At 42.9% G+C, this 18,554-nt stretch overlaps 1 protein-coding gene across 1 annotated transcript in view; it reads right to left on the bottom strand.

Moving 5' to 3' along the window:
• The window catches only part of CFAP61 (cilia and flagella associated protein 61), a 242,944-nt gene that overhangs the window by 128,267 nt on the left and 96,123 nt on the right, over positions 1-18,554 (bottom strand). Inside the window, exons 15-17 of the mRNA XM_043882897.1 lie at positions 13,431-13,508; positions 10,474-10,680; positions 7,765-7,893 (exon numbers count right to left, since the gene is read on the bottom strand). Coding sequence (XP_043738832.1) covers positions 7,765-7,893; positions 10,474-10,680; positions 13,431-13,508 — 414 coding nt within the window. The remainder of the gene's footprint in view (positions 1-7,764; positions 7,894-10,473; positions 10,681-13,430; positions 13,509-18,554) is intronic.

Below are 18,554 nucleotides of genomic sequence, written 5' to 3'. Positions count from 1 at the left end.
ATGGCTAAGACTCTGCACTCTGAATGTGGGGACCTGTGTTTGATCCCTGGTTGGGGAACTAGATCCCACCTGCCGAAACTAAGACCAAGTGCTAAATAAATAAAAATAAATATTTTTGAAAAATTAAAAAAAGAAAAAAAAAAGAATGAGAGTGCAAAATGGTGCCATTAGTTGGGAAAACAGCTCGGAAGTTCCTCAAAATGTTAAACTTAGGCTTACCACATGACCAAGCATTGCTAATCCTAGGTGCAACACCCAAGAGAAATGAAACCACACATCCACACAGAAACCTGTGTGCAAATGTTCACAGTGACATTACTCACAGTAGCCAAACAGTGGCAATGACTCAAAAGTCCATCATCTGATGAATGGACAGACAAAATGGAGTATGTCCACACAACAGAATATTACTCAGCTGTAAAAATGAATCGAATATCGATACATACTGCAAAATGGCTGAACCTTGAGAAGATGCTCAATGAAAAAAAGACAGACACAAATGCCACATATCATGTAATTCTGTTAAATGAAGTGCCCAGAAAAGGCAGATTCGTAGAAACAGAAAGTAAAATAGTAGTTACCAAGGGCTGGGGGTGGGGGTGTAGGGAGTGACTACTAATGGGTTACTTTTTGTGGGGGGAGGTGACAAAAATATTCTAAAATTAGATGGTGATGGTTGCCCAACTCTGTTAATATACCAAGAACCAATAAATTGCTGTTTAAATGGGTGAATTGTATGGCAGGTGATTCATATCTCAATAAAGCTATTAGACAAGAGGGGGGAAAGAAGAGAGGAAGAGAGAGAGAGGTCGACTCTTACAATATCTATCCTAGAAAATGATAAGATATACTTTTCTGACAATACTGAGAGATGGAGAAGTAACTTTACTTTTCACCATATCTCATCACACCGTGAAACCACCTTTTGCCTCTACTGCAGCCCAGCTTCTAAACAGTGCCCAGGCGGGGCCATCAGTGCTCACCCTGTCCATGCCTCACCTCCCAAGTGAACCTTCAGCTGCTCATCCTGGGCGTTACCTGAGCACTTTCTAATGAAGCCAAACACAGAAAGATAGTGAATCTTGAAAAATGGATACTGTCACCCACATACAGGATTATTTTTTTTTTTCACCTTTCCCAGTGGCTGCCACTATAATTTTGAAAGGTTTATAACAACAAATTGGACACAACAGAGAGAGATGTGCAGACAGCCAGGATCAGCTGCTATCCAAAAACTGACCCCAGGGCTCTAACCTGGACCCCTGTGTCTGCTCCCACCCCATCCAGGGTCTGGCTGGCACAGGATCAAACGTGAGGCTGGGTGGCTCAGCCAAGAGGAAAATCCAGCTGTTCTGGGGAAAGCCAATTATCTGTGAGTCACCTTTTGATTACAAGACTAGTGCCAAAGATCTGGAAGACTCCAAAAGGTTTCTTATCAAGCCATCTTCTTTTTCTGTGGTTTGGTTTTCCTACAATAAGCCATGATATCAGTACTTTAATGTTTAGGTAAGAGAGAATATACAATGGTCTGAGTTTTTGGTGTCTAACTGCTTGGGCATGAAGCCCTGTCAATGAATTAGCCTTTGGACACGTCACTAGCTCTCCGTTCTGCAGGCCTGTTTTTCTTTAAATACCTTGAGAATGACAGAAGCAGTAACTATTCACAAGCGCTGCTCATATGAGGATTCCATGAGATAATTCACGGGAAGTCTCAGAAACAGCATGCTAGTAATGGCAGTAGGAGCTGTAGTTTATTACTCTGTAACCTTTCTATAGGGAGGAATTTGATAACAAGGAGAATGAACCACTGATTTATGTCATTTTGATAGATACATATATACTGTGCACAATACTAAAGTAGATAGTGTTTAGAGAATTGGAAAGACATGACCATAGAATTTGTATTCTTTGTTCAGGAGGGGGAAAAAAAAGAGCCCATGAAAGCATTTATGTAAATTATTCTAAGAATGTCAGAGAAAAGGGTTTGCCATAAATAAAAGGAAATGCATTTCCCACAGGTTGGGTAACTGTAGGAAATGGCCGAGAAGTGGCTTGAAAAAGCAAACTGGATTCACAGCGATAATTTAAAGTGGGTTAATTTCATTTCAGGAGAATATCACAATGGTCCCATTAATAATGATCAGTGCATGTATGATGCTGAAAAATATGGGTTTGCATTTTTAGAAACAACGAGATACTAAAGGGTCAATTTACACACACACACACACACACACACACACACACAGACGTGTGCGTGTACAAGTACAACCAAGAGAAGCCTAATGCAGGCAGTGAAAGTTTCCAAGTTTAACGAAGGGTTGGGGAAACAATTAAGCTGGGAAAATCTAGCAGGTGCTGGGAGAATAATGCAATTTCCTAGGGCAGCAGATGCGCAAGGGAAACAGTATCCAGCAGCAGTCCATCAGATGGTAATTACAGCTGAACTGGGGAAGAGCAGCCAGATGAAAGGGGCGATTCAAAGGGTAACCGAATGCCAGAGCGGACATCTTCCTGAGAGCTCACACACCAGGAAAGGCGGGCCAGCACTTAGCTCTGAGAAGGGGGGTTAAACAAACCGTCGTTCTTACTTTGTAGAAGGACAAAGGGAAAACGGGGGCCTCAAAGAATTCATTAGTCCAGATTTAAATTGACCGTCACGAATAAACAACCACACACAAACACACACACACACACACACACACACACACACACACACAAACAAGCGCTGATCACTCTAAACATCTGATTCCTGAGATGGTTCTGTTATATGAAAGATGATGGATTGACCTGGTCCAAAAAGTTTTGGGGAAGAAAAAAAAAAAAGGAGAGATGGATTCTCATTCATTTAGAATACTCTAAATCAACACAGAGAACCAAAGTGATCAAAGTGAATGACAGGGAGCATCTCCTGGTACCGAAGCAAAGGGAGGAGCTTTTTAAGTTCAAAGCAGATTTTCTGGTGTTTATTATCACAAGTAAGAGTCATTTAAAACCCCGGTCTTGGAAAGGAAAGCATGCCTCAGACACATCTGCCCCTCCCAAGGGATTCCACAGAACAGGTCCAACCCCAGCAGGGCTGTTCTTCTCTTGCTCCCTGGGGCCGGTGCACCCTCCCCCATCCCTGGTTTAACCAACCCCAAGAAGATCCCCTGAAGGAGGGCATGGCAACCCACTCCCGTATTTTTGCCTGGAGAATCCCCATGGACAGAGGAGCCTGGCATGGGCTTGCAGAGTCAGACATGACTAATGAGCATGAGCATGAAGCAGTCCCACGAAGCGTCCCAATACTGACACTAGACCGTAAGCTCCCTGAGGGCAGGGACCCTGTCATGGTCATCTCTGAATCCCTAAGGGGGAGGCAGGAAGAAAAGCAAGTCAGCTTGCACAGAGAACCACCCCAGAGTAAGTCAAACTGCTCCATAGTTTGTAATTAATATAGTCATCCATTCAACCAAATTTTGAGCATTTCCCTGATCACGGTTCTCATGCAAGTGGGCCACACTGATCCATTTCATTAAAAATTCCCATCAGGAATTTAGAAAGATGGTAACGATAACCTTATATGCAAAACAGAAAAAGAGACACAGAAATACAGAACAGACTTTTGAACTCTGTGGGAGAATGTGAGGGTGGGATATTTCAAAAGAACAGCATGTATACTATCTATGGTGAAACAGATCACCAGCCCAGGTGGGATGCATGAGACAAGTGCTCGGGCCTGGTGCACTGGGAAGACCCAGAGGAATCGGGTGGAGAGGGAGGTGGGAGGGGGGATCGGGATGGGGAGTACGTGTAAATCCATGGCTGATTCATATCAATGTATGACAAAACCCACTGAAATGTTGTGAAGTAATTAGCCTCCAACTAATAAAAAAATTAAAAAAAAAAAAATTCCCATCAGAACAATTCTCAGAACGCAAATGCACAGGCCGACGAGACAGCCCATTCAAGATGAGAAGCAAGTCTTCTCGGTCCACGCCATGTGGATTATGGTCAGGAAAAAGCCTCCCTTTATCCATGAATCTACTGGTTGACTGGCAACATGATGAATCTTCTGGGCCCAGCCCTGTGATGTGTGATGAAAATCATTCACACGTTTTCCAGGTCCCTTCCTGTGACCTGACATGGGTGGGCTGTCAACTGATATGAACTACAGGGCAGGTCTGGTGGCAGGGACACGATTCATCTAGACCAGGCAGTAGCATCCTGGCCTCGGGGTGGGAGGGGGCGTGTTTCTCTGCCATGCGATGATGAATTTCAATCACTGCTGGCTTGTGCCAGCATCAAATTGGCAACCCACCGAGATGAAACGCTTTCTATCCCATTACTCATGCCTGGGGTGATCTGTTCCCTTGAAGACTGGCTTCCCAGGTGAAAGCTAGGGAACGGATGGTCAGTCTGAGATGGCTTAAATGGGATAAAATGTATGAGAGGCCAGTGCCCAGAGAGAGAAACCTCTGTGAGGGAGCTGAGTCCCAAATGAAGCCCCAGGCACACAGGGGAGTGTAAAACTTAAAGGGACAGAAAGGGATTCGTTTAGTCAGACATTCCGTTAACTTCAGCAGCTGCAATACTATTTGCTCTGCTCAGAAATCAGTGTGCTTATGACCCTGTAGACATTCCTTTTAGGGGCTTCCTTCTGGCGGTTCAATGGTAAAGAATCTGCCTGCCAATGTAGGAGATGCAGGTTCGATCCCTGGTCCGGGAAGTTCCCACATGCCGAGAAGCACCTAGACCCGTGTGCCACAACTACTGAGCCTGTGCTCTAGAGCCCATGCTCTGCAGCTAGAGAAGCCACTGCAAAGAGAAGCCCCCGCGCAGTAACGAAGACCCCGCACAGCCAAAAATAAACAAACAAAATCATCTTAAAAAAGAAATTCCTCCTGAAAAGTTTCCATCTGACTCACCTTGTCTCAGATAAACAGCCTAAAACATTAAACCCACCTACAACCTTTTTTAAATTTAAAGTAATGTGACATAATAGCATTTTAATGCTTGAGCATCCAAGCTCATTCCATGTGGATGACGATCTCAATAATCCTTTGGTTGTACTTCAAGACTTCTACATTTTGACTAAATCTAGGTCTTTACTAAAGCCTTCTTGAGAATGAGTACAGCAGCAAGCAGCAGTAAAGTACTTCTTTAAAAAAATCAGAATTCACTGTATACCTATGGCTGATTCACCTTGATGTTTGGCAGAAACCAAAACAATACTGTAAAGCAATTATCTTTCAATTAAAGATAAATAATTTTTTTTTAAAAAAATGAAAAAAAAATCAGAATTCACCAATGCAGTAAACCATACAGCACAAAGCAGCAGATACCGAGCACCAGCCACACCATGGCTGACTTTCTGGAGTAGGGATTCAAAAATCCATCCTGTGCTGCGTCTTGAAATAAGCCAAGGCTCTAGGGCGGGGCCGGGGGGGCAGCACACACAGAGATAACCACAGAAAAGCTTATTAAATGTGAGCAAGGATTTCAACTCATAGAAACCTGGAAAGCTATGGTAGGGTTGTTGTTAATGAAACAGAATGTTTTCTTTGGCTTTTTTCCCCACCCGGAGTCCAGCTCACCTCAAATTCATCCAGTTCTGGAGATTCCCAGGGGTGGGAGATGCTGGAGGTTCAGGAATGCTGCTCTCGACACCAAGTAAGCAGCCCTGAACTGTTCCCCGTCCCTCCAGCCACACACTCGTGCCCCCCAGTGACCAGCTGAAGGCAGTGGGGCCATGGGCTGCCACTGACGTCCGGGGGCTTCTCCTGGCCCAGCCGTGTGGTCTACCCAAACTCTAGTGCATCTCAGCAGTGGGTGCATATAGGCAGCACCTCTCACACAGAAGCATGTCTGTACCTTGCGCCTGTGGGCCCTTCTCCTGGGATCACATGACGTCAGACAAGCCATGTTTCAGTGATGGGTAGAGATGAAGCCACCCTCCCTGACCCCAACACACTCTCTTGGATCTCATTATGAAAGTCCTTTCCCCCCGTCTCCCCACCCCTACAGGCCACCTGGTGGCCGAGCTGGTGGTCCTGCAGATGGGCTTGAGCCCTTTCCTCTCTAGCATGCGATGCTCAGACCCTGCTACCTAACGACACACCTGTGGTCCTGGGTGAAGTGCTATGTACCTGCTGCAAAATGATAAAGCAGGAAGGGATATTAGGTGGGGATGCAGTAGATGCAAAACTGGCCAAGAGCTGAAACTTGTTGCAGCTGAGGGCAGAGGATCCAGGACTTTCAGTGAAGCTCATCGAGTGGGCTGAGACAGGGGCCCCCTCTGCCTTCAGAAGCTTTTAGAGCAAGGTTGCCTGTGTGCTCAGTCATGTCCGACTCTTTCTGACCCCATGGACTATACCCCGCCAGGCTCTTCGGTCCATGGAATTTCCCAGTTAAGAATACTGGAGTGAATGGCAATTTCCTCCTCCAGGGGATCTTCCCAACCTAGGGATTGAACCCACATCTCTGGCATTGGCAGGTGGATTCTTTACCACTGTGCCACCTGGGAAGCCCTCTAGAGCAAGACAGAGTAATTCAGGATCTGTGAAATCTAGTAACAAAATAATAAGACTTGAATTTGGCCTCTGTTTTTAACCTTCTTCTTTCAGGAAATCATGCTTCATAAAACTACCAGTCTATGAGGGATTGTACACTAAAAAAAAAGAAGATAAAGTCTCTTGGTTTGGTCGGGAGAATCTCTTTTCTGTCACAGGATTTGCTCTGCTTCTTGAGGATGCCTCACGTTTTCCGTGAGGAAGACTGGGAGAGGGCAAAAGGATTGCTTTGTTTTCAGTCTCTACTCAAAGACAAAGTTAGAACTTATCAGAAAATAAATAAAAAATTTCTGTTTAATTTTATAATTTAGAGATAAACGTAGGACTTACAGCAACCTGGGTCACAGTCAGCAGTTGCCTCAAAGATGGGTCTTAGGGGAGCGCCCCCCCACCTCCAGCAAGTAAAGCAGGAGCTGGGGATAGTGCGGTGATGACTTTGGGCAGCATCAGGCTTCTCTCCGGTTGGTCTGAGCACCACATGCAGCTCTGATGACCAACTCCTTGGCTAAAGGTTTGGAGAATTTAAGCTTTGCACTTTTTTCTCTCTCACAGAGGACAAACGTCAGCCCACTGAGGGCTGTCTTTCTCATTTATGCGCAAGTGTGCACAAACAGAACAGGCTCACCTGTGAGTCAGCCTAAGTCACAGCCGAGTTCCTGAATATGGCTGGCCCTGTGTGTGTGGCTGTTTACACGTACACCTCCATTGAAAGCGAAACCTAGGCTCTGTGTGGTTCCTTCTCTTGTTCTGCTGGTAAGGGCGGCCCAGGGCTGTCATTTTAACGTCCCCCCCGGCGCTCCCACCCGACACACCGCCGCTCCCCAGGGCAGCGCTGACTGCCCGCGAAAGAGTGAACAAAACCCAGCTCAGACTCAGCCCCGACATCCTAATGCAGCCAGATACCGGTTCTCAAATCGTGCAACGAAAGCTTGAGGGAAGGGGCGTATGCTTTGCAGCAAGGCGGCAAAGCCCACAACGATGCTGGGAGGCTGACGCCAGCCCCACTGGTCCTGAGATGCAGGGGGGCGTCACAAGGACCCCCTCGGCGCCCTGCTCCGGGCTCTCCGCGGAGGCACCACCTGAGGGCAGGGGCCGCGGGGAGCCCGGGCTCGGGGATGAAGGAGCCGCCCCAGGCCCCCGTTCCAGCGCCGCCCCATCTGCCACGCCCCGCCGCGCTGGCACCGTGCCCCGCCTGCTGCCGCCGGCTACCCACCGCGTCCTTGGAGACCTCCTTTGATGGAGCGTTGATGCCAAGCTTTTCCAGGGGATAGACAATCTGTCGTCGGGGCCGCACGGGAACCAAGTAGTGGAGGGCGGACGTCAGCGAGTGGGCCTTGGGGACCTGGGAGACAGCAACCTCTATTTTAGCCGGGAGGGTGTGGGAGCCCGAGCGCACAGATGCCAGACTCGACAACTGGAGGGCGGGTGGGGGGAAAAGGGGGAGATCGGCAAATAAACAAACATACACTTCGAGCAGAGGAATGAATTGTAGATAATGCCTGACACTAATGAAGATAATTATGGGAGTAATTGCATTACTATCTCTGTGGGAATGACAGATAAACAAGTGGTTTGGTTTATGGGATTTTTCAGCTCAAGTATTTTCCCCAGGAGGATATTCTTCTCCACAGTGATCATGAATCAGCTTGATTTGACCCCATTAATAAGCTGTGTTATCTGCATCCTGGTAACCTTTGTGTCTTTGGCACAAACTGCCTTAAGAGGGCATGTAGATTAAAAAAATGTCATCTGAGGGGCAATAGGGCAGGGATGTGAACAAACCTCATGTTTGTGAAAGTCACTGCTACTTCAACTGGACCTTTCTGGATCAAATGAGTGCTTTAAAATCAAAGGATGAGACTGGAGAGGTGGGGGTGAGGTAGGGGCTGAATTAGATTATTTTGATTTATATTCAATCCTAAATTATGAGCTGGATTTATGCTTACTGAAATGGGCTATAGTAAATCATGTTTTAGATGGATGCTTTAGATATTAATGTTACCCAACTTAAGAGCTTCTAGAAGGGATTTTTTAAAATCCTTCACCATTGAACTTCAGCTCCTGATATTACACGCTGAAAAGAAGAACCTTGGGGTCTCTAGCCAAAGCTCTGTTTTTAAGCCTGGACAAGTTCTCAGCACATGTTCTGGCAGGAGGTTGTGGAGAAAACTGTCTTCGTTGTGTCAATCAAGAGTCACTTATATTGCTGTTGACTGGGGATTTATAGCAGAATTTGGAGAGTCTCATTTGCACTATTTGGAATTGCTTCTTGCACTTGTTTAAATGGATGTGTATAAATCAACCAGAGATGTAAACAGAGAGGAAATCTGTTTCCAAGTGTGTTTTTATGTTATATACACAATAGTGCATAACATGGTGCTAATTCTACACCACGAGGGGAATATGTGAACACCCACTGAGTTCAGTTCAGGGTACCATTTTTTTTAGGATGGATGCAAAAAGACTCTACCAACCTGGCACGTACAGACACCACTATGAATAAAAATTGAGGATTTAATGTCACATCCTGAAGGTCACCAAGCTGGCACTTGGCCAAATGGGAAGTGCAAAGCAATTGCACAGGGCCATGCTTTTCAGGCAAAGCTGTTACACTTCCCATTTTGTGAGTTCAAATCTGGGGCATTCATGTTACTGTTGTGCTGTGTTTTAATCGGGGAAAAAAAATCATCTTTTGAGCGTATTCTCCATTTGCTACCAATCTTTCCCATGTTTTTCCTTCTTTCTCCCCCATTTCTTCTGTTCTTCCAAAAGGCATTTGTCAAATAAGATACGTTGGTAAAATTACTGTTATGTGCATGTACCCATATACCTTAGATTGTTTTCAGTTGGATAATTCAGAGCATTTTAAAAAAATCCACTTAACTCATCATGGTAATTAAGAAGAAAAGTGACAGTGTCAGAATCCAGGCAGAGCCACAAATGGATTATGGGACAATTTCAACCTAGTCTGGGGGTTCACCTCGCAACAGCCCTCAAGTCTGCCTCGACACTCTCAGTGGCAGAGGGACCATCTCGCAGGAAAGAAGAGCCTGGGAGTCCAGCTCTGAGAAGCCTTTGCCTTCGAGCAAACAGGACAGTGAGTGTGTGTGTGAGCACAGGTGGGACTCTTCTAGGCATTGAAGGTCGAGCTCTGAACAGGACAAAAAGCTCCAGCTTCATGGAACAATACAGAATGAGAGCTAGTGAGAAGTGCAATGAAGGAGACTGAAGCAGGATGAACAGAAGCAAGAGCTTCCGTGTGTACACATAACAAGTGCTATGCAAGACATAGAGGTGTTTCACTACATAAAGGCTGCATCAGTATCACTTATCTCCACTTTTCATCCATCACTTTTATGGGATGTTACAGTGCTAATTTGGAATGTCATGATAGCATACCAGTATTCAGAATTGAACTGATTTATCCTATGAGTTCACTACTGGAACGTTCTTTGCCTGAAGAACATCATGGGACGTTTTGGCATTCACTAATGTATGTGAGAGATCATTTGATTCTCACATCCCTTAGGACACTTTTCCATAGCTTCCCGTCTCTGTTTAGTTGATATGGAAAAGCAAACAAATTGTTTTACTAATTGTGTGGGTTGTGATGGTTTCAGAAATTCAAAGCCTTCTGGGTTTTCCCTAGAGTGTGTGAAAAGGACCAAATTCAGTATGGTCATTTGAAATTCAGAGTCAAAATCCATATATAGTCAAATATACATGTATCATATATATATGTATCACATATGTATATATATGTATCACATGTGTGTATATATGATGCATATGTCATATATATATATATATACATATATAGTCAAAATCCATGGAATGAGGAAGAAATAAAATATTGGCACACAATACGAATGACACCGTGGATGCTTATCTGCAGGAGAAGTGACTGAGGACACTCTTTTACCTTGCTTTCCTTGACTTGTGGGTAAACAGGGTAGTAGAGACAAGATTTGTATCCTAAACGGAGGATCTCCTTGAGAAAAAACTTGGTGTAGTGCCGGAAAATGGGATTCAGGACAAAGTGATACAGGTGTCCGTGCTCTTCACGCTGGTGGTGATTGAAGTAGATGAAATCTTCAATGTTGTAGTGAGATCGGATATACTCTATATCCTAAAAAAAGAAAAAAGAGGTGAGAAAGGACACCTGAGAGGGTTTTAAACAAATGGCATGCATCCTCTAAGAAACATCTGGCTGATTCATATCAATGTATGACCAAAAAAATAAATAAATAAATAAATAAAAATTTTAAAAAAAAATCATGAAACAGAAAAAAAAAAAATAAAGCAATGATTGAAGTAAATAGAAAAAAAAAAAAAAAAAACTTTAAGGGCATGCCTTTCCCTTCTCTTTCTAAGGAGCCAGGGTAGAGACTGAACTACACCTGGTGGGACTAGGAAGAGATCTACCCCAGCATCCGCTCTAAATGGCATTCATCCTTGGGGAGAAAAGTTGAATACACATGCCCAAAGATATACACACAGGGATGTTTACCACAGTGAGGTTTTGAGTTGTGAAAACAGGGACTCAGTCCTGCAGTGGATGCTGCCCGGACACCCTTTATCAGTGACTAACAGCTCACAACGGCCACCTCAGCAAAGAACTGCTCTGATGGTCATGCTTAGGTCGATCTTCAAGAAGTTTCCCTGGAGAGACCTGGAGTGTGAGCTAATGATTCTCTCCTGCATTATCATGTTCCAGCATGTGGCCAGAGGAGTGTCTATTTAGCTGATCCCCTCTGGATGGACATCTAACTTGTTTCTAGGGCTTTGCTATGAGGAAACACACTGCCCTGTGCACCAGATCCAGGGCTTCTCTGAGCGAAATGCCCAATGAAAGAAAAAAGACTAGGTACAATAATGAGAGACGAGTTATTTTCTCCTATTACTTACTAATCTCATTTTCATTGTTAATTTTTGAAAAGCTAAAAGCTTAAGTTTCCTGAAAGTCACCTGCTTTGATGGCTTACTTCGGAGCATGGCTCAGAGCTTTGGAATTTGCTCCTCACACCTGTGCTAACAACCTAGAGAGCCTTGAGTCCCAGCTTGTAGGCAGCCTCCCAGTGGTCAGGGCAATGTCATGGAGAAGCGGATAAACACACTGTCAGGGAGACCATGCCAGTCATTCGCACTGACCATTTGATCTCTCATTCATGACATGGACAGACTTTTGAGGTAAACTGAGAAATGCAAAAGATCAGATAGAGAAACATACCACTCACTCCAGAGGAAACAGAGGTTATCCAGCAAACAGAAGATAATTAAAAAGAAAATTCTACCAAATGTCCTCAGGGATACCAAAAAGGATCTCACATAAACATAAAAAACAAGCTGCTACAAAAAATAAAGGAACAATAAGAGAACAAGTAAGAGACTTGGAAGTTAAATACATGAACTCTGAAATTAAAATTCCAGTAGAAGTTCTGAATAGACATGGCTGAACAGTGCATTAGGAATCTGGAAGACAAAAATCAAGGAAATCTCCTAGAATGAAGAGTAACAAGTACAAGAGATTAAAAAGTACAGGAAAAAAGATATGAGACAGCGAAGGGTCAATTCCACTTAAAAAGGAATTTAAGACAAGGAGAATACTGAAAATGAAAGAGAAGAAATAATTAATGAAATCATGAAAGAAAGAGGTTCACAAGCTCAAAAGAGACATAGATACTTTACAAGAATTTCAGGAATAAAAAGGAAAAGGGAATTCTCAAGAGAGAAAGCAAACAAACATACATTTATTTACATCAGATTGTATTTTACCTGGGACATTGGCTACTAGAAGATGATGAGAGTAAAAGCAACACTCTGATGAGAAATCATTTGCATAGGAATTCTATACACAGCTGAATTCAGGTGTAAGGACAGATGAAAACTTGTATGTGTGTGGACTCAGAGACCCAGCCCTCTTCCACCCTCTCTCCAAAAATTCTTAAGGATATATTGAATCAAAGGAATCTAAGAACAAGGATAGTTTGAATACATTGAAGAAATAAAGTCACATGAGCATATCAATAAACGCCAAAACACATTTAATAAAATTCAATATGCATGCACAATAAAAACTTTTAGTGAACTAGAAATAGGAGAGAAGTTCCTTGATATCTTCCAGAAGCTATGTTCCCAGGTGGGAAGTCTCAATATTATATTTATCAGTTCTGCCTAAATTGTTCTGTAAAATCTACATAGGCACAAATAAATTCATAGTAAGTGTTACAAGGTTTATCTGGAAAAGAAAACAGTCAAGTAAAACCAAGAAATTTTAGGTAAAGAAAACAAATAAGAGAAGACTTCCGTACCAGATACCAAAACACATGATAATGCAATAGCTATTAACAAATAAATCTATGGAATGGAATAGAGAGTAAAAATAGACACAGACACATGGAAATTTAATAACGTAAAGACAGCATTTTAAATCAGCAGGGAAAGAATGGACTGCTCAGTAGTAAATACTTTGGAATAATTGGCTGTGCATTGGGACAAAATAAAATTAGATGTCCACTTAACAACAAACACACACGATGCATGTTATTAAGTGCAAGAAAGGATGTTGGAAAGGATAAATGCATAATTCTCAATAGAGTAATTCTTTGGGGAGAGAGCTGGGACTTTTTTTGGTGTTGGGAGGTTATTTGAATTTTTAGAATGTGAATGTTTCCATGTATTCTTTGTAACATTTTAAACATTTTGACTGAAAAAAAAAAGTGGCTGCCAAGTGGGATGCAAGCAGATCTATAGCCTTCAGGGAAAAGGAGACATTTGTATTAAATAAGTAAAAATGAAACTTAGAAAAGGGACATCGTGCGTTGATTCAGGAGAGGAAAAGGCTTAGTAAAGGGAAGTCATATCCACTTCCCAGCTTACCATTTCATTTCTGATCACTGCAATGCCGACTACCTGTTCTGCAACTTCAGCTACAAATACCTGAAGTGGTGTTCCGTCCTGGAAAGAGAAGAAGATGCTTTAGGACCTTTCAAAATATTGCTATTAATGTTTCTGTAAGCTGTCCTTAACGGGTTTCAACCGTGATCATAGAACAACAATGATAAAGCCACCATCCTATCACCTTCTGGGCCAAGTAATAGGTTCAATGACCTCCTTGATTGCATTTAACCCTCACTCCAACCCTATGAGGTAAATATTACCATTTTGTCTCTACTTCATTTGTGAGAAAACAAGGCTTGGGAGTCCACCTTGACAAGATCTCCAACTACTATGGAACGGATCTATTGATTCCAACCACGTGCTTTTGACTGGGAATCTGTATTCCTGCCAGGATAATCTCATGGACAGAGGAGCTTGGCAGGCTACAGTCCCTAGGGTCGCAGAAAGTCGGACATGACTTAGTGACTGAACAACAACTGTTTTCTTTAGCACAACGTCAGTGGTTCTCGCTGTCAGCCCAGGAGCCCTGTGTCCTGAGGACGCCAAAGAGCATTGGTTCATGTCTGTAATGTCTGCTACTACTTTCTGTATTAGAAATTAAAATTGAGAAAATTCTGGATTCTTCTATGAATTTTTGTTGAATTTATTTGTTAAAGCAAATTTTTTAATTTGACAAAATATTTAGAGAAATATTTAAATGACACCACCTTTATGGCAGAAAGCGAAGAAGAACTAAAGAGCCTCTTGATGAACGTGAAAGAGGAAAGTGAAAAACCTGGCTTAAAACTCAACATTCAGAAAACAAAGATCATGGCATCCAGTCCTATCACTTCATGGCAAATAGATGGGGAAACAATGGAAACAGTGAGAGACTTTATTTTTTTAGGCTCCAAAATCACTGCAGATGGTGACTACAGCCATGAAATTAAAAGACGCTTGCTCCTTGGAAGAAAAGCTATGACTGACCTAGACATCATATTAAAAAGCAGAGACATTACTTTGCTGACAAAGGTCAAAGCTATGGTTTTTCCAGTAGTCATGTATGGGTGTGAGAGTTGGACCATAAAGAAAGCTGAGTGCTGAAGAATTGATGCTTTTGAACTGTGGTGCTGGAGAAGACTCTTGAGAGTCCCTTGGACTACAAGGAGAACAAACCAGTTCATACTAATGGAAATCAACCCTGAATATTCATTGGAAGGACTGATGCTGAAGCTGAAACTCCAATACTTTGGCCACCTGATGCGAAGAACTGACTCATTGGAAAAGACCCTGATGCTGGGAAAGACTGAAGGCAGGAGGAGAAGGGGATGACAGAGGATGAGATGGTTGGATGGCATCACCAACTCAATGGACATGAGTCTGAGTAAGCTCTGGGAGTTGGTGATGGACAGGGAAGCCTGGTGTGCTGCAGTCCATGGGGTTGCAAAGAGTTGGACACGACTGAGTGACTGAACTGAACTGACAGATTTAAAGAAAAGAGTAGCATTGTTTCCTATTTTTGCAGATCTCGAATGTGTGGCTTAATGGAAGACAGCTGGATTCTCACATCTGCTTCTGTATTCAATCTGTTGTAATATATTAGTTTGGTTGAAAGGAATACAAAAGAAATCTGTCTTCATAAGGACAGTAGTTGGAAAAAGGAGATGTATTTAAACAATCTTTTCAGATAATTATGGATATTCTTCTTTGATGCTCCACCAAAAAGTAACATGTCTTAAGTATTGTATTAAAGATTTGTTGCAGTGTGGATCTGAAACCTAACAGTGAATGTCCTACTACATTGAAATTCACTGGTGTCTTCTTCACTTTGCATGATTTCACTTTATCACTTCTGCATGATTTTGTAATATCATGGCCTGTCTACCTGGAAAATATTGGTTCGCCAAGCTTATGTAGATTTCCCAAATGTTGACCTATTTTTAATCACAAAATATCAAAACACTGCATTTGGTAATATCACCATCAGCTTCATCAGAAAACCTGTTTTTAAGTTTTGGGGGAGCTGTCAAGCTTATGATGGCAGATACTGATTTTCTAAAAGTCTAAGTTTTTCTTGAAATCTTGGACTTCATCATAGAGGATACATGCTGTCAGTTGTCTTCGTGGAGTGACCCTCTCACCTTGTTCACTTTGAAGAAAAAGTCTGCCAGCTCCCCAGGACTAAATAACCATATTTTGTCTGCCAGCTGCTCTGCGACAGCAGTGCTGTGATTCAAACAACCTCAGAAATATTTTTCTTCAAACCACCACCGTGCTTCAGTCTGCAGCCCAAGAGCGGTATGGGCAAATCTCATTTTGCTACACAGAATATGGCAAATACATATACTCAAGGACTGAGGCTTAGTAAGTTAATAATGTTTACAGCTTCAAGGAAAACTGGCTCGCCTCTTTTTTTTTTTTTTGAATTGTAATTAAAATGTCTATGGAGATAGTTGCAGATTCACCAGCAGTTGTAAAAAACAATACAGAGAGATTCCTTGCACATTTTGCCCAGGATCCTATAATGGCAACCTTCTGCAGAACACTAGTATGATATGACAGGCAGGGAAAGCACACTGATGTGATTGTGTGTGTGTGTGTATTCAGGTCTATGTAGTTTTAGCCCCTGTGTGGGTTCATGCGCCCACCATTGCAGTCAAGATACTAGACAGTCCAACACAAGGATCTCTTGGCTTGCCTATTGTACCACACCTGTCTGCCCTCTGCCCAGCTCCCATCCTTAACCCTGGCAACAAGTGATCTGTTCTCCAGCTCTAAAGTGTTATCATTTACAAAATGTCATACAAGGAAAATCATACAGTATACAACCTCTAGGGATTGGCTTATTTTTCCATTTAGCATAATTCTCTAAACATTTTCTAGTGGTAAAGAATCTGCTTGCCAATGCAGGAGATGGAAGAGATGTGGGTTGGATCCCTGGGTTGGGAGGATCCCCTGGAATAGGAAATGGCACCCTATTCCAATATTCTTGCCTGGAAAACTCCATGGGCAGAGGAGCCTGGTGGGTGACAGTCCATGGGGCTGCAAAGAGTTGCACATGACTGAGCAACCGATCACACACACACGCACACACACTGGACATTCACCCAAGTTGATGCATGAATCAACAGTGCATCCCTCAACAGTACAGAGGTCCTTAAAAAACTAAAAACAGAACAACCATATGATCCAGCAATTCCACTTCTGAGTATATATCTGTAAAAGATGAAAATCCTAATTTGAAGAGAGACATGCACCCCAATGTTCATTGCAGCATTATTGACAATAACCATGACATGGAAGCAACATAAATGTCCATCAACAGAGGAACGGAGAAATTAGATGTGATACTTACATACAATGGAATGTTACTCATCTGTAAAGAAGAATGAAATTTGCCATTTGCAGAAACATGGGTGGGCCCAGAGATGATCTTATTAAGTGAAGTAAATCAGACAGGAAAAAAAATAAATCTCATATAATATCACTTATTTGTGGAATCTAACAAAAAATGATACAAATGAGCTTATTTACAAAACAGAAACAGACTCACAGACATGGAAAACCACCACAGTTACCAAAGGAGAAAGGGGTGATGGGAGAGATAAGTTAGGAGCTTGAAATTAACTGATATACTGACTGTTTGGCTCAGTCATGTCCGATTCTTTGCAATCCTACAGACTGTAGCCCACCAGGCTCCACCGTCTGTGGGATTTTTTTCAGGCGGGCATACTGGAGTGGGTTGCCATTTCCTCCTCCAGGGGATCTTCGTGACCTAGGGAATGAACTCACATCTGCTTCGGCTCCTACATTGCAGGAGAAGTCTTTACCACCGATCCACTGGGGAAGCTCAACTGATACACATTACTATATATAAAACAGATAAACAACAAGGACTTACTGTATAGATATACATATATTTATTTGAATCACTCTGTGGTACACCTGAAACTAATACAACATTATAACTCAACTATACTTAAACGAACAAAAACACAGTACATCGTTTGCTACAGATGAGCACTATTCAGTGGCATCCCCACCAGCGACAGAGGAGTGACCCAGTTTCCCAGCATCCTTGCCAGCACCGAGCGGTGTCCCTCTTCTTAGATTTAGCCTTTCTGCTGGTGCACAGTGACCTCCCATCATGGGCTTTCTGATCCTGTCGCTGCTGTGAGAGCAAACTCGGTGACCTCTGGCAAGTTTGCTGCCCCACCCCCGAGCCACACCGAGGTCCCTGAGGTTTTTCCCACCACTGCTTTTGCATCATCAGAGCGAATATCAATTCAGCAGAAAAGGAAAATAATTTCTTACTCTTCTTAGGAGGAGAGTTTTAACCTCACAGACTCCTTGAATGTCTTGGGGACCCCTAGAGTTCCTTGGAACCCGCTTTAAGAACTGGACCACTACGTCATATACTGTGTCAGCCAGCCAAGAGGGAAGGAACAAAAAAAATATATAAACCAAAACCAAAAGAGACCAAGACAAACCAAAACAGAAAAACATGTGCTGAAGGGAAGTTTTAATTCAGTGCCTTTATACTTATTAAAACTCTCACCATGTTTGTGTTTGTTGCCTCCCTCTTGATGAGTTTTAGATTGACTGAATGGTTTATTCAAAAGAGCCCATAACTGGGAACTCGCCAGATGACCTGAGAGGTGGAATGAATAAACTGGGGTATGTTCAAGCAATGAAGTACTTTGTACACCACACTGTGGATGAACCTCACAGTCGTGGCTGAGCAAAAGATGCTTGGTGTCAGAAAACATATTGTCCGATCCCTTTAAATAAAGCTCAAAAGCCAGGTATTTAAGAAGTGAAGGTAGTACTAACCTGGGGGGAAGGGGGAGTCACTAAACAAGAACTTGAAAGGGACTTCTGGTGGGCTGGGGTTAGTCTGTTTCCTGCTTATTCAAATTGGCGTGTTCAAATTGTGACATCCATCAAACTTTTTTATTGGTTATGCTTCAGTGAAATTTTTTAAAAATAAAATTCATCAAAACAGTAATGAAGCATTTTCCTAACCACATGCATTCTTCCACATCTGGAGGAAGGTAACTGGCGCGGTTCTTAAGAAGGCAGCGATGACATAAGGACCACTGCTAGCTTGTCCTTTGTTATGCC

Source organism: Cervus elaphus, chromosome 23 (assembly GCF_910594005.1).
Source record: "Cervus elaphus chromosome 23, mCerEla1.1, whole genome shotgun sequence".
In the NCBI taxonomy this organism is placed as follows: Eukaryota; Metazoa; Chordata; class Mammalia; order Artiodactyla; family Cervidae; genus Cervus; species Cervus elaphus.
The sequence above is the reverse complement of the archived record's forward strand: the minus strand, read 5'-3'. Positions and strand labels throughout refer to the sequence as shown.